This window comes from Thamnophis elegans, chromosome 7 (genome assembly GCF_009769535.1).
Source record: "Thamnophis elegans isolate rThaEle1 chromosome 7, rThaEle1.pri, whole genome shotgun sequence".
Taxonomy (NCBI): domain Eukaryota; kingdom Metazoa; phylum Chordata; class Lepidosauria; order Squamata; family Colubridae; genus Thamnophis; species Thamnophis elegans.
Window position 1 is genome coordinate 74043318 of NC_045547.1, and position 21214 is coordinate 74064531.

Genomic DNA, 21214 nt, shown 5'->3' on the forward strand with positions numbered 1-21214 from the left:
GCAGTAGAAGGCTTTGCAGACTGGAGAATTCTGGGAGTTGAAGTCCGTCAGGCTTAAAGTTGCCAAGGTTGGAGACTCGTTTTAAGGAACACTGAGATGGGCGGGGTGAGGGAGTCGCTACACACACACACACACACACACACACACACAGACAGACAGACAGACAGACAGACAGACAATGATGAGCAATTAAACAGACTTGCTGGCAGGAAATCCCGTGCAAATCAATTTTGGTTGTGCTGTCCCAACAGTATATAGCTAATGTAGGAATTAAGAGCTGTCTTCTTTAAGAAACTACCTCATGTAGAAACTACCTCATGTAGAAACTACCTCATGTACTCCCTCAAGAAACTACCTCATGTACTCCCCTTCCCATGATTTGTAAGCCGCCCTGAGTCCCCTCAGGGAAAAGGGCGGCCTATAAGCTTTAATAAAATGAAATAAAATGAAAAATGAAATGTGAGAAATGTAACATCGAAGGGAACATTGGTTGCTCCATAAATTCAGGGGATAGGGGAAGACTCCTCTACCTGCCTACTTCAACCGAGGACCCCTTGCCCACCTGCTGAGACACCCCCACCCCACCCCTGAGGGAGCAGCACCTGGCGGAGGAGGGCTGAACCTGCGGAAGTTTCCTCAGATGGGAGGCCATGAGGTAATCCCAAGACAGGAGGGATGGGGGAGCACTGGAAACTTGGAAAATAATTGATGAAGTGCACTGTGGAAAGCTATGTCCACTGTGCTGGCAAGAAGATTTGTAGGGATGGGTCAGAGTATCTTCTGACTGAGGCTTCCCAAGAGCATGAAGCAAACTCCTTGTCCCAACCCAAAAAATCTGTTTATTAATTAACAGTGAATTCTGCTGATTCGCATCCAGCAAAGTCTTCTGAGGGAGGATTTACGGTCACAGACCTTATCTGGCTTGGAGAGCTGCCAGGCCGATATCTGCAGAACTTGGCAAGGAGTCTCAGAGAGTCACGAACCAATTAAGCGAACTAATTGTCTCCTGCAAACTCCCCTCCCCTTTCGCTCCTCTTTTATTTCCTCTGAGAGGGGCCATTCATTGTCCACCTGTGGCCTTACTCCCAAGTCAGGCCCTGTATCTTTAGCTGTTCCCTTCGTCTGGCAACTCTGCACATGCACACACTGGGAACAGACTCCAGCTGTTCATCTTTAGGGGGCGTACATAAGCGCACCATCATGCCTACCATCCCTGTCCTACTTTCCCCATTTATTCGTACCCATTTCATCCATACTCATGTTTATTCTTATACCGATTATCTTGTAAATGATTGACAAATCAAATAAATAAAATAAAAATAAATACATCTGCCTCACTGATGTCTGACTCTGAAGGCAGCTGATAACTGTCAGAGGGCCCTGGCCCCCTCTCTGCCTCCGACACAGAGCCCTCATCAGAGCCTTCGCCAGACTCCAGGACTGGCCCATGTTCCTCCCCAACCTCCTCACTGTCCGAATCTGCTGCCAACTTTGCTGGCTGCTGGCAGGCCACGACATAGTGTGAGAAAATGACATTTTTTTTATTATGTATGTGCACGCACACAAACACACATATGGTCGTAAGTGTGAAAATGGCCATAAGTCATTTTTCCCAGTGCCGTTGTAACTTCAAATTTTCACTAAACAAGAGGGACCTGTACACACTTGTGCACGCACACGTACACTGTGATTATTTATTATTTATTATCCAGCTTTTGGACACCCCTAATGGGTGCCAACACTTTATTGTGCCAATTCCTAAGGCAGAACATGGGATAACAGTTTTGAAAATGTTAAGGATGAAAACAGAACAATCAAAGAGACTTAAAATATTCTTTAATCTTGACGGTGATCGTTCTTGGGCAGGTAAGGTGCTCTAATGTTTATGAAATTCCCTCTGATACCTTTTTAAAAAAAAACGATCAATGTTTCTTGCCTTAGTTTGACTTTTAGGTTTCGATTCTTCCTCTCCAAGAAAGATGCTTGAGACAGCAGTTCAGCCACTGGCTTTCATTGAAAATGTCAACCAATGCTGCAGTTTGAAAAATTAAGGAATAAGAAAGGAGCTTGCATTAAAAAAAATCGGCTCTCTGATATAAATACAGAAGTTTTAGAATAGTTACATAAAAGTCTTGGTCCCGATCATTTTTGCTTCTTCATAACCGAGAGGATAAAAGGCCGGCAGGCATGAAAATGGAAGAAATCAGAATATTCATTTTTCATCCCGATTGGCTGTATGTATGCTTGCCAATAATGAAAGAATAATTATTCCAAAAATTGTACTGTGAATAACCAAAGAGACTCCAGCCTGAGGCTAATGCCTGGAAAAAAGGGATTTTAGAAATCTGAGTCCTGATTTTCTTCTCTTTTTTTGAAACCAGCACTCAAATGACAAGATACACCATTTTCTTCCCATTTATTTTCCTGGCTTTGAGTCCAAGGTGATACATGCTCTTCCTCTCCGGAATCCCAAAAAGCACCCGATTAAAGAGTTCCGTATCGGTCGTTGATACCGGCCTGAAAGTGATGAAAGCCCAAATTCGGTGGATTTTATGGAAGAGAAAATTAACCACCTCAGCTTCATCGGAAGGCTCTTCGTAAACCGGCTGCTTCATGTCCTCGTAGGCCGACATAATCACCGCTTGGAATAAATTGATCAAAACGCAAATCATCACCATCATGAAGGAGGCCAGGAAGAGCCCCCCCAGAGCACGGTTGGATCTGAAAGCCGTGTCTTTAAAGGCTGAAACACAGTAAGAGAAGACGGTCTGTGCCGAATGGGTCATCATGTTGTAGTTCCATTCGTACTGGCCAAAGACGAGGTAGCCAAAGGCCATGTAGACGAAGAAGTAGACGGCCACCACTAAGGCCATGGAGCAGATACCTGGCAGGGCGGCTAGAATGGACCTCTGGGCCAGGCGCACGTCGTAAAAGAAACGAGAGTACCTGAGAGTTTTCAGGACGATCAGAAAGGCCAGAAACCCGAGAGTGATCCTCAACGTTTTATCGACTAGAGAAACTTTGTGGAAGGGGATGTATTGGTTCGGTTGACGGAGATAGAGCTCGATAAGGCTGGAAGCCAGCTTGAACTTGAATGCAAGTTGCAGGAGGAAGAAACAACACACCGCCTTTATGCCGAAGTTAATTAAATTGGAAACATTTTTTAGGTAGTTGAGTCTCTGCTGCTCCACTACGCAAAACTCGTCAATGATGTAAAAAACTAGCATGTAGCCTACCAGGATGAAAACAAACTTCTCCCTTTGGTCCAGCTGCTTGAAAATGGGGAGTCTATAGGAGTGGATCCACAAAGTTGCGTTAATAGGGCCTAAGTAAGAAAGTTCGAAGATCACCGATATGCTGCAAAATAGGTCTGTATCAAAATTAAAAGTTGTCATCTCAACTATTAGCGCCCAAGTATTCTCATCCAGCCAGTTGTTTTCTTCCAAAGATGCCAGTCTTTTCATTGATTCGGAGACTGTCTCCTTGGGGTAAAAATTGAACATATACCCTCCCGCTTTGTACACATTTCGCTCTCCATAGGAATTGTATCTCCAGGCATCTCTGGCATTGTGGTAGGTAAAGCCTGTGAAATTACCCGAAGGATTCGCCATGGATTCATTAACGGGGTTCTTCCATGACCCGAGATAGTTCCTGCGATCCGCTTCATCGACGCCATATTTGTGAAGACAGTGGCTTTTACTAATCACAAATTTATTTACAAAACTGCGTGGATAGAAGCATTCTTTCTCACTACGCTTTGCTCTTATCTGCCGCATTTTGGGTAAACCCAGGATCTTGGACCAGGTGTCCGGGAGAAAGGTCGGCTTCACGGGGTTGTGAATCAGTTCCAAAAAGACCTCTCTCAACCAGGGATAAATCTCCTTTATTTTGCTGACTTCAAAAAGCCCCTTCGACAATTTCGACTTCATATCTTGATTGTAGTAAAAACTCGTGGTGTTTTCCATGGAGTAGGCAATGTTCAAGATGAGGATTAAGAAGATGAAGTGGCATAGGACGTCCTTCAGGAAAACGAAGGCTTGATGTCGGATCTTCCCCCTTTTCTTAAAAATGGTGATCTCGTCTTCTTCCAGGGGCTGGTACTGCTTGCTGCCTCTCATTCTCACGAGATCGTAATGCAGTTCTCGCATGTCGTCAGCGTTCATGCTGGGTTCGTTCAGTTTAATCTCCAGGAAAGTTTCCTTGATCGACCACGGGATGTTTTCACAGGAATTGGAATGAAGCGATTTGAGGGCAGAAAAAAACAGGATGTTCAGTGTCTGAAGGAAGAACATGCTGACAAGCAGTGAGACGGCAGACGCCACGAGCCATTCTAAAGAGGTTTTGTAGTCCTGGGATGTGCTATATAATATGATAGAAAAAGAGGATGTGGCAGAAATAACCAAGACCAACATCCATGAAGCATACTTGTTCCACCAAGATATGATCTGGGGCCTTTTGAAGAAAAGCATGCTGGGAGTATTGAGTGGCCTCGTTTGCTGCTCTGCCTCCTTCTCCATGGAATTATTGTTAAAATTGATGTTGGCATGGCCAACGTCCGAAGCTTCTTCCTCCGTTGAAATTATATTGGCATCCCCCTCTGGAATCGTGCAGTTGTAGCGGGTTTTTGCTCTCTGCCGCCACCTAATATGCTTCTGTTGTGCCAGGTTTTGGGAATCGGAGGCAGCGGCAAAGCCGCCGTCTTGAAAACCAGGCCCTGGGGATTTTGAAGCAGTCTCCTGAAGGTAACATTTCTGCAAGAGTTCTTTCCAGTTCCTCAGATTTCCAGTCGTTAAATGAGAACACACTTTTTGCTGAGTTTCCGGGATCTTCTGGTCAGAGGGCTCTTTCTGTGCATATTTAAACAGAGCTGTTATGATCATCTGCAAAGGGAATGAAATGAAAGCGCTCTGAATGCCAATTATTAGAAGCCTGAGATACTGCAAATGTCCTGCATACATCTGCTGATCCACATCATCCTTGAAGAACATCATGTTGATTAGCAGAATGCAGAAGAGGGTGGCTAAGCAGCACGACAGCCTTTGAAGCCTATTGAAAGAACCAGTGCACACGTGGGCAAAAGGGGAGAACCATAAGTGATTGTCTGCAAGGTCCTTGGCGAAGCAGATGAGGAAAAAATCCATTTTGTTTAAAGCAGCCGAGGGCTGGACCACAACAAACACCCTCTCAATCAGGCCGTTGTCTTTATCCAGAGCAAGCCATTTTCGGCATATGAACACCCAAGACTGCTTGGTGTACATATTTTCCACCTTGACTCTACTCAGGAACCAGCTAGGGGAAGAACCGGCGTTATCATGCCAAGCTTGAAGGCAATAGATGTCTCCCAGGTCATTCTTAGAAGTCAGGAGAAAGGTATTGATGGAGCCACGGAGGAAAGCTACGTGTTCAGGGTGGCTCAAGCGATGGACGTCACTGACCGCTTGGTCCCCTATCAATTGGATGAAAACGGCGGCTGTCGTTCCTGCCCCGATGCGGCTGCCTGTATAGACGGTGACCAGGTAGCAAACTTTATCAAAGGGATCGTTGTCAGGCAAGACAATGGTATGGGCTCTGCTTTCTACATCAGCCCTATCTTTTCTCATTGCCCAAATAGCCAACAGGATATAGGTAAGAAAAATGAAACCGACGGTCAAGATGATCACTGGGTTCCTCTGGATTTGAGCCAACTGGATCTTTCTCATCTCTATCGGATCAGGATAGACTGTCACCTTCCCTGCTAAAAATGTGACATTTCCCAGGGAGGCTCTTCCTGTTGGTGGGTCGACAGTCCTCACAGTGCGCCTTTTGCCCGCACAGACGCAGTGTAGCTTTCGCCATGTAGTCTGAGGTCCGAGATGACACTGATCTTGTCTCCAAAGTGTTTGGGCATCATCCAGATACAAGCAGTCGGCGGTAAACAGCATGAGGCCAAGTCTCTGTGAGTTGTGGTCCTCCAGAAACTGGTTGGATTGGAAAACAATAGAAATGTTTTGTTTTTCAGCTGTGCTGCCTCGGAATATGGATTTGAGTAACGTCTGTGAAAGGCAAAAAATGTAAGGCCTCTGAAATACACAGTCATCACCTGTGGAATTCTTTGTCTTCGAGATCACTGGCTTATTGTGGGAAACATTAAAAATAGCTATGGGAGGATGACTAAGCTTGAGACCCACATATATAAAAACCTGGAAAGTAAACTTTGGTTTTGTCACTACCTGGATTAAGATGTCTTTGGAATTTCTACAGACTTCAAAACTGAATCCTCCAGATGCTTCAGGGAAGTTTTGGCTGCGCTCCACCACCATCTCAAATACAGCTGCCTTTTCCTCATTTCTGGTCAGGATCATTTCAGCCACATCGGGCATGATTTCAATCACATCACCATTAGATTTAATTCCCGCCATTTTGAACCCTGCCACCCTTGTGCTTATATTGTCCAAAGATGGCAACCCGAAAAATGGATTGTTGTCAAAGTCATAAACTACCGTAGAAATTACTGTATCGTCGGGCAACTGGTCATATTCCACCTGCTTCATTTTGGGATAGAAACGGTTTTGGCAGTCTCTTCTCTTAGCAAAACTTTCAGAAATATCCTGCTTTTCTTCTTTCCTTAATGTGATGGTCCAGTCATCAGCTCCTATGATGGTTTCATGTTCTCCTAGGACTTTGCCTTCTAAAAGGAGGTCTGTTAAAATTTGAGTGACAGACATGGTTTCCTCAGCCATGATTCTGTGGCTTTGTGGGTTTTTTAACAAGGAAGCTTTCAGGACTTTGGATAACCCCGCAAGAATAGCAGTTCCAAGATCACAGATTTCCTTAAAACCTCCATTTTCTCTGTTATGTCTTCTCAACCCATCAGTCACATCCTTGAGCTTTTGGACTACAAGAAGCTGTGATTTCCTGTTGATTTCCCCAATTTCTTGGGTTATCTGCAAAATACTTGAGATCACATGATTTGCCTCCATTATATTTGTTGTCGGGATCCCAGCCAAATGATTTAAAAGAATTTCACGCAATTTGGTCTTAGAGGAGTGGAGTCTTGGAAGCACTTCTAGGTCATTTAAGGCAGAAGCCACCATGTGGACAAAATATCCCGCACTAAAATAATTCCCACGGTTGAGAAAATATATGATGGGAGCTGAAGTTCCACCGGTTAGTTTATGCAATTCCTTTAACACAGCCTCTGGTTCCTTGACTTTCAGTAGGCTGTGCACTGTGGTGGGTAGTGTCATTTGGGAATAAGCACCAAGACCATCATATACTTGGACATGTAAGTTCAAGAGATATTGCTTAGCAGATGCACCTACGGGTAAAAAAGATGGCGGACTTTTGGATTGATCACCAAAATAGACAATAGCGCCCAAGGTACTGTTTCCTCTAATAGGCATTTCCATTGAATCCAATGCCACTTTGACCTTATAGGTAAGAGGCAAATGTTGATCTCTAAAGCCGCTGCAGTGAACAGAGAATTTTGTTAGAAATGCTATTCCTGTGGGAGGGTTAAGGCTGCACTTTCCAAGTGCTGGAGGTATATTTATAACAAATGAATAGTTATACAGCAATGGTTCGTGTCCCTCCAGGCCTACTTTTAATACAAGCCTAAAGGAGAATTCTGCCATATGCATCAAACCCAAGGGTTTCACACAGAGGTATGGATTAGTTCTCCCTGTTGACGTTCGGGTGGCCCAATCAAATTGGAGCTCCGAGGAATTTCCTGAAAAAAGTGACCAGTGAAACCGAGGCCTATCAAACGTTCTGCAGTTTAGGCATTTGCCAAATAGGCAAAATCTTTCTGTGGGGATCACGGATCTTCTGCAGTTCTCAATACAGGTGAGGTTCAGGGTTAGCCAAGCATCAGGCTTCACCTGGATCCTTTGTTCAGCCTGGGCCTGTCTCCTTCCTTTATGAACCACCAGAAGGAAATAGTATGTGGCATTTTCTTGAAGTGTTCTAGGTAGAACTGTTTGCAGTGGCTCGGAAGAAGCTGTCCATCTCAAATCTGCCTGATGTGGACGACACTTGCCAGTCTCGCTCAAAGTCATGGAAGTATAATCTTCCTTTTGTTTGGAGCAGTACCAAGTGAAGGTGAGGCCTTCAAAAGGTTGGGGGGCATCTGGATCAGAAGAGGCAGATCCATTCAGAATCCACTGGTCGGAAAATCTAACCGTCTGCAAATCACCTCCAGCGATGACCGCCCAGAGTCTGTTGAGCCTAATCCTGACAAACACAGAATCAGAGGCCTCAGCTTTCTCTAAAGTGTCCATTGTGATTAATGTTACGGTCAAATTGAATAAATACAAGCCTTCATCTAGGCTCTCAGCAGGAATGTTTAAGTGTAAAAGATCTTTTTTCCCAACTGCAGGAGGGTTCAAAGGTTTTGACCAGTCTGGACCAGTCTTCATATCTGGAACTTTATAGATTCTCCAAGTTATATGTGTTTGCCTTGGTTCTGGACAATTCACCTCAAAATCAGCTGAGAGAATGAACGAGATCTTTTTACTATAATTTAAAACAGGATTAGTATAATGAGATTCCTGGATTTTTACTCTTTTCAGGAAACAAAATCTTTGAAGGCAATCCACTGTAGACTTCAGGACCTTTGAGGTATAAGTACCGACTTTGGTTTCCAAAATGAAACATCTTTGGCCGACTTGTGTGCAATTGACTGGCGCTATGAAGCCTGCGTATAAAGCAGGGTTGAACGGAAGATCAGATATAAAACGGGCCGCGTTTTTGACACGATCTCTGTAACTGTAAGTAGCATTCCAGGGAAGATCTTCCTTCTCTACACCCAAGCATTGTAGGTTGAAGGCCCACTTGTGCTGGAGTAATGGATTCTGCAGTGGAATAAACCAAGCAATATAGGCCAAACTTGGCACAAATGAAGGGCCGCTGTTGAAAATGTGGATTTCTACATCTTTCCCTGAATCAGACGTCAAATGGACTCCTTTTCTGTTAAGGTACATATGGATGCCGAACCTGTACCAGCACCGGTGGACAAATTCAATGGCGATCAAGTAAGAGAGACTTTGCTGTTGATAAAAAAGGTAGTACGTGCGGGAAGGGATGTGCAAGCCACTGGAAGAGCCTTTGATATGATAGAAGAAACCCCATCTGTGGGTAAAAAAATAGGCGTCTGCCTTGGTTTTCCGCATGTTGACAGCAAGATAAGCGAGAGGATGATTCCTGGTCTTCAGACTTAAAATGGCCCCTGAGAAATCTAATGCCCCACTCAAATCCCCAGATTCTGCCTCTTCAAGAACCAAAGCGAAACGAGCCACAACGTTGTTCCTGAAAGATGGTGGACTAGGAGCAATGGAGTAATTGTTGCGTAAAGCATATGGATTGTATGTGGTAGACCAGAATTGACTATTGTGAGCATCCACCAGGCTGTAGGTCTTTCGTTGGGAGTTGACCGAGGAGACATTCCAGAATAGACGGATAGTTCTATGAGGGATGCGGAGTAATTTGGAATGGGCGCTGTAAAGATGTAATATGACGGGTTCCACCTGCACGTCCAAGCTAGGCCTGACCAAAGGCCCTTGCTTGACATGGAAGGAAGGAAGGCACAGTCCTTGGTGGGTGTAGTGCACCATCTGACAATGCCTGAAACAGGAGGAACACCTGTGGGGCAGCCAACCATCACGGTAGTGATTACACAGTGAAGAATATGGATGATGGCTGATGGGAAGGAAAAGAGCTCGGGGGCCACCTGATCTATAACTGTAATGATGGCGCCATCTTGTTTTATCAAGGCATGAACAGCAGCTTAGCTGCATTTGTTTCCTGTCAGCTTTGGGGAAGGTGGATGGCCAAAGCAGGAACAAGGAGACATCTTGGCATTGCAACTTAATTCTCAGATGTTGGCGAAGATGACAAAGCACACTGCAGGAATAGGAAACACCCTGGATTGTGATATCGGCGGAGGTTGGAGAAGGACGGATGTCATGTTCTTCAAAGACTAGTTCCAGCGCCACATGTCCTGAGCACAGAAGCATGGTATGCCTCAAGATGGATCTCCAAACCCAACAATGCTGTAGAGAAAACCCATCCCTTAGTTGCTTCCAAGTTCTTGAAAGAAACTCTACAACTCTGAATGAACCATCCTCACAGTTAGTGTCCCATGAGGATGAGGTTTGGGGTTTGTCTTCTCCTGGCCTATAGGTGTGGTTAGATGTCATCAGTGATGGGGGCAGGCATAAAGAAAGGGGTATGATGACTGCCCATGGGAAACAAACCTTAAACATGAAGAAGAAATGCATCTGGAAAGGTTTGGGTCAACAGCCTTAACTGCTGTAGATGGAATGACTTCAAGGGTTCTAGAACTTCCTGCAACTGGGCAACCTCTGTTGGAGTTCTGTTGGGTTGCAATTCTGACCAACCTTTGATTATGTTGCTCTTATGTCAATGTTTCTCAACCATGGCCCCTTTAAGATGTGTGGACTTAAAAATGCTGGCTGGAGAATTCTGGGAGTTGAAGTCCACATACCTTAAAGTGCCCAAGATGGAGAAACACTGCTCTAAGTGGCAGAAATTCTTCAGGAACTGGGGCAGTTTTTACCAATGTGCTGAGAAACAGTCACAATAATGTTTTATTGTTGAAAAAATTATTATTATTATTATCATCCACATCCACATCATCATCATCATGCGCTTTACGTCAGTAAGTTAGATTATGATGATATTTTAAGAATACCTACTGTACATTCGATACTCACTGGCTGAAAGTTGATTCAGCCTTCCATCCTTCCGAAGTCGGTAAAACCAGGACCCAGATTGTTGAGGGCAATATGCAGACTCTATAAACTGCTTAAAGAGGGGTATAAAGCAGGTGTGAAATCCAGCAGGTTCTGGAGAACCAGTAGCGGAAATTTTGAGTACTTCAGAGAACCAGTAGAGGAAATTCTGAGTAGTTCAGAGAACCGACAACCACCAAGCCACACCCACCAAGCCATACCATGCCCACCAAGTCACACCCACAGAACTGGTAGTAAAAAAAATTGAATTTCACCACTGGTATAAAGCACTGTGAAGTGGTATAAACTGTAAGTTTAAGTGCTAAGTGCTATTACTATCTATCTATCATGAGCTGTGATGGTCCAGTGGTTAGAATGGAGTACTGCACGCTACTTTTCCTGACTGCCGGCTACAAACAGTTCATTACTACTACTAGCTACTAGCGATTCTGACTGGTTCAAGGTTGACTCAGCCTTCCATCCTTCTGAGGTTAGTAAAATCAGGACCCAGATGGTTGGCGGGGGGGGGGGCAATAGGCTGACTCTGTAAGTCACTCAGAAAAGGCTGGCGAGCACCGTGAAACAATATATAAGTCTAAGTGCTATTGCTATTCCAAATTGAACTGGGAGGTAGAAATCAAATCAGAAGCATTCCAAAAAGGTATAACAAGAAGAACCAGCAATTTTAATATCAATCAAAGACTAACTGAACAAAGCTATCGTATTTATTGAAATAAACAGGGAAGAGATGCATATAAGTGACTTATTAAAAAAGAACGTTCACTTCACTACTTTTCATATATCATATAACAAGGGCAAAAAAAGTGGCACTAGAGAAATCTCCTAAGATAAGAAACTGTGGATAAAGAATGGAAAGATAGGAACCAGGCAAGATAGTGAGAAGGAAAGAGTTTAAGATTTCAGTAAGGAAGTACCCCATATATCTGGGGGTATTAGTAAGAGAGGGCATCAAAAGCATAAGTGAGAGTTGAAGCTTCACCTGTCTTTTATATACTTCCACAGGTAGGAAGTACATTAAAGGGGGCCAGGTGTCAATCAGGTAGTCACGGCCACCATTTTGAATTTCTTGATATCTCTATATCTCCATCTCCCCTGCAGATCCCACTGCAAACATTTCTACATTCTGGGTATCCAATGTTTCCACATTCTATAAGGCATCGTGTGGTGGTGTCTTGGTTCTCTGTAGCAGCTGATCTTGATGTGGAGAACTTTTAACCTGTGTGTTGACCTTCCAAAATGGGTACAGCATGGATCCTAGTGAAGGATCTAGAGACCAAAAATGTACTTGGGTTTTTTCTCATTTCTTCGTTGTAAACCATCTTGCGGTTTCTTCTGCTTAGTTAGCACAATATGATTGGATGAGTTGGTCAGACCATAGTTACTGTCTGAAGTCCTCGTTCTGGACAGATTTTGAGCAAGCTGAATGTCTCTCCAGAAAGGACTTCACTCCTATCGTCTGTCATTCAACCTTGTTACTGATGAAAATGAGATTGGTCACAAGCCCAAAGCTAGGAACTCAACTGCTGTAGGGCTTCCAGAATAACACATAACGGAAATCAAAGCAGCAGAAAACTATCTGGGATGAGAGCAGAAGACGGTTTGGGAATTCAGCCTGATCCAAAGGAATAGCCCAAGGAAATTAATTAACACAAAGTTCTGACTGTTTGCCTCAAACAACAACATAAAGCCTTTCTTTCTTTCCCAAGCGTTTTCTCAAGGGCTGTTTTCTACGTTTCTTAAATTTCCCATACAGTATAGTATTAAAAATATCAGTCTCTGATTTTGTGTAGGTACCAGTACTGGCAAAATACCACATTCTGTACACCTTCTGGAGTATAAAATACATTACATCAGCTTCATTGGAAGGCTCATTGAAAACAACTTCCTTCATGTCTGAGTGAGCTGACATGATGAGGATTTGACTTAAATTGACAAAAACGCAGATCATCATCAACAGAAAGGATGCTAAAAAAAGACCCCCTAGAAATTTGTCAGACAAAAATTCAGTGTCCTTAAATGTTAAGGCACAATAAGACAACACGGTCGTGAAGGAATACATTAGGCTGCGGAAATGCCATTCATGTTGGCCAAATCCCACGTATCCGAGTGCCATGTATGCATTGAAAAATATGATACCCATTACAATTATATTGATGATACCAGCGAGGGCTGTTCTGAGGGTTTTTTGGGCTAAGCGTAAATCGAACAGAAATCTGACATAGCGATACGTTTTCAGAACCAGGAAAAAAACCAGAATCCCCAGCACACCTCTGACAGTCTGGTCGAATTGGGAAGCCGTATGGAATGGAACAAACTCTTGGGAATGCAGTAAGTAAAATTGCACCAAATCAGAAGAAAGCTTGAATTTGCACAAAAGCACCACCAGAAAGAGAATACAGTTGGTCTTTATCCCAAAGTTGATCAGGTTGGTAGCCAGGGTAAAATAGCTCAGCTGTTCTTGGTACATCATGTGGCATTCGTCAGCAATATAAATAATAAGTATGTATATCGTCAGGCAAAAGAAGAAAATCTCACTCATGTTTTGATGGGTGAAAAACGGGAGTTTGTAAGAATGTACAACGATGCTGGCATTCACAGGGCCGAGGAAAGAAAGTTCAAAAATGACGGAAATGCTGCAGAACATATTGGCATCAACGTTAAAAGTTGTGAGTTCGAAAATCACTGCCCACGTCTTGTTGTCAATCCAGCTGTTCGTTTCCAAAGCGTCCAACCTTTGCGTTGAATTCACTTGTGGTTCTTCGGGGAAAAAATAAAACGTATATCCCCTGGAAGGATAGTCATTTAATTGTCCATAGGAGATATACTCCCATTGGGCACTGCTTGGCTCATAACTGAAGCCTAAAAACTCAGCATGGTTCTTGGGAACAGAGGTGTCCGTTGGAGTTGACCACGAGCCCACATAGTTACTTTGATCTTCCTGGCTGAATCCATATTTGTTCTTGCACTGAATATTAGCCAGCAAAAACATGTTTTTTAATTCGTAGGGGAGTAGACATCTGTCTGCATATTTCTTTCTTATTTGCCTCATTCTGGGCAATCCCAGGATTTTGGACCCGGAGATCGGAAGATAGCTTGGGTGATAAGGATTGTGTATCAGTGGCAGAAAGCTTTTGTTTACCCATCTGTAAACATCCTGGGCTCCATTCAAATCGGGTAAATCAGGAGAAAATTCTCTAGACATGGCGCGATTGTAAAAGAAGGCAGCCGTAACATCTATTGGGTGTGAGATGGCGAAAATTAAACCCAAGAAGATAAAATGGCAGATCATGTCCTTCACATATTTGTAAGCTAGATATTGAATCAGCTTCTTCTTTTGCATGGCTATAACATCTTCCTCTTTGATGGGTTGGTATTTCTTGGAAGCTCTCAGTTCCACCAGGTCATTGTGCAACTTCTCCATCTCGTCAGCGTCCAACGTTCTTGGTGTGTACGTCATAGCATGAAAGCCTTGCCATGGGATGTTTGCGCAGTATTTTGCCAAACAGATATTCCAGCTGGAGTAAACAACAATTTGCAAGGTCTCAAAGAAGCTCACATGGAGACAGAACGATATCAGAGCAGCTATTAGCCATTCGGAGGATGTTTTGTGGTCAAAAGACTGGCCAATGAATGTGATGAAAAATGAGGCTAGCCCAGATATAAGGAAGACAAAGAACCATGCACTGCAAGACAAACATCTACCCCATTGCGATTTCTGAGTTTTACCCAAAGTTGCTTTCTTTTCTGCTGCATAATTATTACTAACATTGGTATCCGTGGCTGAAAACTGCTGTGATTTTATCTCTGAAAGTTGAGTATCTGCTTTAAAAAGGCTTTCGAGCAACCAAGGGAAGCTTTCCTTTTCCTGACCCTGAGCGAGGTTACACTGGGAAGACCCCTTCACGGAGTACTTAAACAAGCTTATTGCAATCCATCCCACAGGAAGGGAGATGAGAGCACCAAGAACACCGGCTATTATGGACCTCAAATACTGCAGTTCTAGGAGATAAACCTGTTCTTCTTTCTTAGTGTTGAAGATTATCGTGTTGACCAGCAGGGAGGTCAAAAGTATCGCTAAGCAGCAGGAGAGCCTCTGAAATCTGTTCCAGGAGCTGTCAAGGCTGCGAACAAAGATAGAGAACCAAAGGTGGTCTTGGAACCAGTGATAGCTAAACATTATCAACAGATAATCAGTTCTGCTGATGGGGACTTGTGGATCTGTGACCTCGAAAGTCCATTCTATTTGGTAGTTATTCCTGCCGAGGGCCAACCATTTTCTACACAGAAACAGCCACGACCTGTTTGTGTCTACGCTGAGGATTTTGATTCGGCTCAAGTACCAGTTTGGACCAAAGCCACAATAATTGTGCCAGATGTGGATAGAGACGAGATCTCCCAAATCTTCCCCAGTAGTTAGCATGAAAGTATCAATGCAGCTGTTCTGAAGGATCTCTGGAAACGATGGGTGCTTTAAGAGATGCACATCACTTTTTCCATTCTGGCCAATCAGCTCTATGAACACATCCGCTTTGGTCCCTGCACTTGGGCGGCTCCCGGTATAGATGGTCACCAGGTATCTCGTGGTGTGAAACGGGTCGTTATCTGGCAAATATATAATCTGCTCTTCAATATCAATTTTGTCTTTTCTTCTCACCCAGACAGCCAAGAAAATGTAGAGTAGGAAAACAGCAAGCACCATAAACCCCGGGACAGGATTTCTTCCCATCGGTTGTAAAAGCAACATTTTCATGTCAACTTGATTGGGAAATAGAAGTAACTTGCCAGCCAAAAATCGGACTCCGGGTCCTGAAGCCCCTCTTGAATCTGATCTAGTTGACTTCGTGCTGTTTTTTTTCCCTTGGCAGACACAGTGGATTTTCGACCAGCTGGTTTGAGGTCCAAGGCTGCAGGGTTCTTCTTTCCACTGATCCTGAACGCCTTCAAGAGACAAACAGCCTGCTGCAAAGATAGCAACGCGGAGAGATTTTGCGGTTTGGTGTCTCACAATTGGTTGTGACTGCAAGACAATGGAAAGGTTGAGTGTGTCTGCTACCCTATTATAAGCTGGAGACCAAAGCAATGACTTTGGAAGGCAAAAGATGTAAGGAATGTTGAGAGCACATCCAGTGATAATTGTATCCTCTTGGAGGACTGTTGGAGGACTTAAATGAGAAGCGTTATATAAAAGTAAGGGAGGATGGCTCAGATTGAGGCCTAAGTAGATAAATACCTGGAAAGTAATGTTCACTTGGGGCACCAGTTGGATAAAAATATCACTGGAGTTTCTTTTAATTTCCAAGCCGAAGCCACCCGTTGTTTTAGGAAGTTTTTTATCTGGCCCTATAGTCAGCTCAAAGATGGCCTTGTCTGTCCTAGTCAAGATTATTTCAAACATATCAGGAACGATGGTAGTTAGGTCTCCTTTAGAATCGGCTGCCGCCATTTTGAACCCTGTTACTATTGTGCCAATATTGTCGGCAAAAGCCAGCCAAGGGAAAGGATTCTGTTCAAATTCGTACAGAATGGTGGAAACGACATTATCTTCTTCTAACTCCACATGAGACCCCTGCTTTAGTGTTGGATAAAAGCAGCTCCTACATCGCTTCCTCTTTGAGAAAGTTCCAGAAATGTCCCATGTTTTGCTTTTCCAAAGATGGATGGACCAGTTTCGGGTGACCATTTTAGTTTCATTCCCACCAGGGACTTTGCCTTGTAAAATGAGATCTGTTAATATTTCGGTCACAGAAATAGCTTCTTTAATGGCATCCGCGTTAGGATTTCTGTGATTCAAGAGAGAAGCATCCAAGATATTGGACAATCCTGTGAAAATCCCGTTGCTAAGAATCTCCGTTTCCTTTGAGCCCAAGCCTTGATTCCTGTGTCTCCTCAGAGCTTGACTGACTGTTTTTAATTTTCTTACTGCAAGCAGCTGGGATATTTTATCGACTTCAGCAATTTCATGCGTTGCTTGACAAATACTTAGGATCACCTGATTGATTTCCCCGATACTAGTGCTAGGAATCCCTGTGCTTATATTGAGGAGGTGTTGACGCAAATCTGCTTTAGGAACACGATTGGAGGGTGAAGCTTCAATATTGTTTAAGACCGCGGCCATCATGTATACAATATAGCCTATACTCAGGTAATCCTTGGTGATGAGCAACTTGGTCATAAGGGCACTTGATCCATTCATCAAATCATATAGTTGTTGATGGAGGACAGCATTGGTTGGTGGTTGTCTTTGATCGAGCACTGTTGCTTGCAAAGTGACTTGAGAAGATGCACCAAGGGCATCGAAAACTTGAACATATATAGGCAAAGCAAAGGTTTGTGAGGGTCTGCCAGGAGGAAGGAAAGACCATGGAGTTTTGGATTCATGTCCAACATAGATGATTATCCCCAAAGTATTATTTTGAATTGAGGATATGGAACTAATTGTCATTTGATCTGATGCTGCTATTACTTTGTAGGCGAGAGGCTGATTTCTGTCCTCAAATCCATGGCACTGGATAGTGAATTTTGTTAGAAAAGCTATTCCTTCTTTTGGATGAAGGACACATTTTCCTATCTGTGGCGGAGCATTAATATAAAAAAAATATTCACAGCTAGAAGACTGTCCATTTTGGGTGACGACTTTTAGGCTCAAAATGTAGAACTCTTCTGCCATGGAGACCAAAGCAAAGGCTTTGAAATGTAGATATGAGCTGGATCTACCAGTAGTTGTTCTGGAAGACCAGTCAAATTTGATTTCATGGGACTGGGCCGAGCGCAGTGACCAATAATACCAGGATTTGATTTCCCTGCAGTTCCCACATTTACCAGACAGAGAAAATCTTTCTGTTGGAATTACTGACGTTCCACAATTTTCAGTGCATGCAATGTTTAGAACGAGGGCACCGTGAGCACGCACATGTACGGTTTGCTGAGCTTGAGTTATCCTGCTACCGTTTTGAACTAACAGGAGAAAATGGTATGTGTTATTGGCCTGAAGAGTTTCCGGAAGTACCATCTGAATTGAATTGGAGGATGTGGTCCACTTCAAATCCACCTGATCTGGATAACATTTCCCAACTGTGCTGAGGGCCATCGATGTATAGTCTCTTTCCTGTTTGGTGCAATACCAAGTATAGGACAGTCCCTGAGACAGACTGACCATCTCACCATTGGACAGGACAGATCCTTTTAGAATCCACCGATCAGAAAAGCCAACGGACCTAAAGTGGCCTCCCATGATGACAGCACCCCAGAGATCTGACCCAACTTCTATCAACACTGCATCCGAGCGCTCTATCATCTGGGGGAAAGTGGGTGAAATTAATTGCACAGTAAAATTAAAAAGATACAGGCCAGTATCCAAGCTGGAGCAAGGGATTTTTAGCCGGATGAAATGTCTTCCTTCAATACCAGTTGGATTAAAAGGTTTGGACCAGTCTGGTTTATCTGACAGATTAGAGACTTTATAGATGTTCCAACTAACTTTAGTTGATTTGGGGCCTGGGCAATTGACCCGCATGTCTGCTGCAAGTGTAAATCCAGTCTCCTGTGCGTAATGCAGGATGTGTTTGGTATTAACCCCCCGGTGGATCCTAACTTTGGGAATGGTGCAAGTTTTTTGCTGGCATGCAATTTGCGATTCTATGACTTTCAGCGCGTAAATATTAAACCTCGCAGTGAACACGATGGGAATGTTCGCCCTCTTTAGGCATTTCACTCTGGCAACAAATCCCGCATACGAATCAGGATGGAAAGCTGGGGCAGAATCGGGAAGGAAATGAGCTGCATTTGGGGTCCGATCAATGTAGGCAAAAGTGGAGTTTTCCACCAGGTGCCCGTCCACGGAATTGAAAACTTGCAGATTGAAGGCCCATTCACACTGCAGAAGGGGATGCTGTGCGGGGATGAACCACACAACATAGGCCAAGCTGTTGTCAGGAGAAGTGCTGTTGAAGACATAAACGTCCGTCTCCTTTTCCCCTAGAGACTGGAACAGCGCCTCTTTCCGATTCAGATAAATATCCAGGCTGAATCTAAATAACTGTAGCTGCACGAATTTAACTGTAATCAGGTAGGAGAGGCCCGCTTGCTGATAAAGTACATAGCAGAGGCTGGAGTTCTTAGCAAGGCCCATGCTCAAGTTCCCTTTTTGGGTAGAATAGTAGAGTCCTTGGGCTCGGCTAAAAATATAAGTGCTGATTGTGTTTTCCTGTGGGTTGAGTCTTATGGAAATTGAGCTTGTCCTGCTTGTTCTGAAAATCAGGGTCCTGTTTAAGAAATCAAGGCTTCCCCTTGCTCTCGTCGATACCCTCTGGCTGGTACGGAAGTATACACTGGCCACGACTGTTTCCTTGGTCTGGTGTGATGTGGGCACAGCGCAGAAATGACTGTGCAGGCCAAACGGATTGTAATCATAGGAGTGGGACCACTCTAGGGATCTTTGTGTATCCAGGAGTTGGTAGGCTACTATTTCTGGGCTGAGCTGCTGCAGGTTCCAGGAAAAGCTCAGGGCCCCTTGTGACGGTCTCTGCAATTGGGAGGTTACCCTGAAAACAAAGAGCAGAGCAGGCTCCACCAAGAAATCCAGGCTGAGGCTGCTCCGGGGACCCGGCTTATAGCTGACCGAAGCAATGTAGGATCCACGGCGTGGGTACTGCACAGTCAAATGGTAACTATAGTAAGGCATGCAGACCTGGTGCAACTTGGCAGTGGGATAGTCACTACGTAGGAGGGGCTCATTGTGCTGGTTGGTGGGAATGAGGCGGGCCTCAGGAAGACCCCCTTGGCTCTCGAAGTAGTAGCGCCAAGCCGAACTCTTGAGGCGGGCACACCAGCCCACCCACACCGGCTGCCTCTCCAAAATGGGAAGGGTGTGAGGCTGCAGCAGGAAGAGATGGATATCTTGGTCCACAACCTCAATGCTCAAATTGTGATACAAGCACAAGGGAGCCAAGCATGAAACTGAGATGCACTGCATGGAGATCCGAGAACCAGCCCAAGGTGGATGGGGACTTTTCCATGGCAGGCCTGGACTGAGCATCAACTCACCTGTCCAGGAAGTCGTCTGGTTGACCAGGATGGCATCCCGATACCAGTGGCAGAGAGGAGGCACTGGAGATTCGGCCCCTTCCTCCTTGGAGTTTTGTTGGTGGGCTTTTGAGTAGTGCAACACCACATGGCTGTCCCAAAGACAGGAGACCTGGAAAGGGAGGTCTTGTTGTTGATAGACACGGTTCTCAGGCTTGGCACAAGTGACCGACAGTGGTGGTGGCATGAGATGAAGCTGTGCTGCCAGGGTGCTGGGGCAGCCACCAAACCAGCAGAAGAGGAAGAGCAGAGGCCAAAGGAATGGCCCGGCTCCCCCAAGGAAGAAAATGGTGTCAGTAGCTCCAGACATCTTACCAGCTGTCGCTTAGTAACCTTAGAGATCTCAACGGGAGGAAATGAGCCAGTGGATTCTAGAATCTTTCTTCGGTTTACATTTTCAATATGGCCACCAAGATTCTGGCCAACTTAAAACAAAGCAGACCAAGCGACTTGGGAAAAATTTGAGAGTAATAATTATAAAAGAAAAATAGTGATGTATACATTCGACTAATCAAACACCTACTGTAGGTATTTCAATATTTCAACCATTTGCCTTAATTTAACCAATTTGATTTGGACTTCCACAATTACAAAGTCCAAAGATAGGAAATATTATGGTATGTCGTTATGCTATAATATCCTCATATCTACCCGTTAGCATTTGATGGGTATTTTTTGAAGATTGTGGGTGTAAATTTGGAGAGCAAAAGAAATTATCCAAAGAGAAGGAGCATGTCAGCAAAATGGAAAGATAGAAAGAATGTATAGGAATTGGCACATTAAAAAAAGGCAACCTTGAAATGCCTGGTTCTCAGAAAGTTGCATCAAAATTTCTGTGGCAATGTAAATATATTTCTTTTTATTAAAACTATATATTTTTAGGATAGTACCATAACAATAGAAGTAACTTGAGGTTTGCTAATTATGAATACCTATGCTTACATCATCTGTACCTATCCAGATGTATGACTGTATCTTATTCTCCTCCTTTCCAAAATATATACATATGATGCACCCTTTTCTCTATAAGAATTCCCCCCATTAATAGAAGACTAGAACACAACAGAACAGAATAGAATAACAGAGTTGGAAGGGACCTTGGAGGTCTTCTAGTCCAACCCCCTGCTTAGGCAGGAAACCCTGCACTACTTCAGACAAATGGTTATCTAATCTCCTCTTCTTAAAAACTTTCAGTGTTGGAGCATTTACAACTTCTGGAGGAAAGTTGTTCCACTGATTAATTGTTCTAACTGTCAGGAAATTTCTCCTTAGTTGCTTCTCTCCTTGATTAGTTTCCACCCATTGCTTCTTGTCCTACCCTCAGGTGCTTTGGAGAATAGTTTAACTCCCTCTTCTCTGTGGCAACCTCTGAGATATTGAAT

General features: G+C 44.0%; 2 protein-coding genes across 2 annotated transcripts; both read right to left on the minus strand.

Annotated features, from left to right (window-relative positions):
- Nucleotides 1–2384: 2384 nt before the first annotated feature.
- On the minus strand, nt 2385–9992 carry PKDREJ (polycystin family receptor for egg jelly). The gene has a single exon (XM_032221868.1). It carries the CDS (start codon nt 9990–9992, stop codon nt 2385–2387), a length of 7608 nt encoding a protein of 2535 aa, XP_032077759.1.
- Nucleotides 9993–12420: 2428 nt separating this feature from the next.
- On the minus strand, nt 12421–20142 carry LOC116511699 (polycystic kidney disease and receptor for egg jelly-related protein-like). Its single transcript, XM_032221869.1, has one exon. The coding sequence runs from the start codon at nt 20140–20142 to the stop codon at nt 12421–12423; it is 7722 nt and encodes a 2573-aa protein (XP_032077760.1).
- Nucleotides 20143–21214: the final 1072 nt, after the last annotated feature.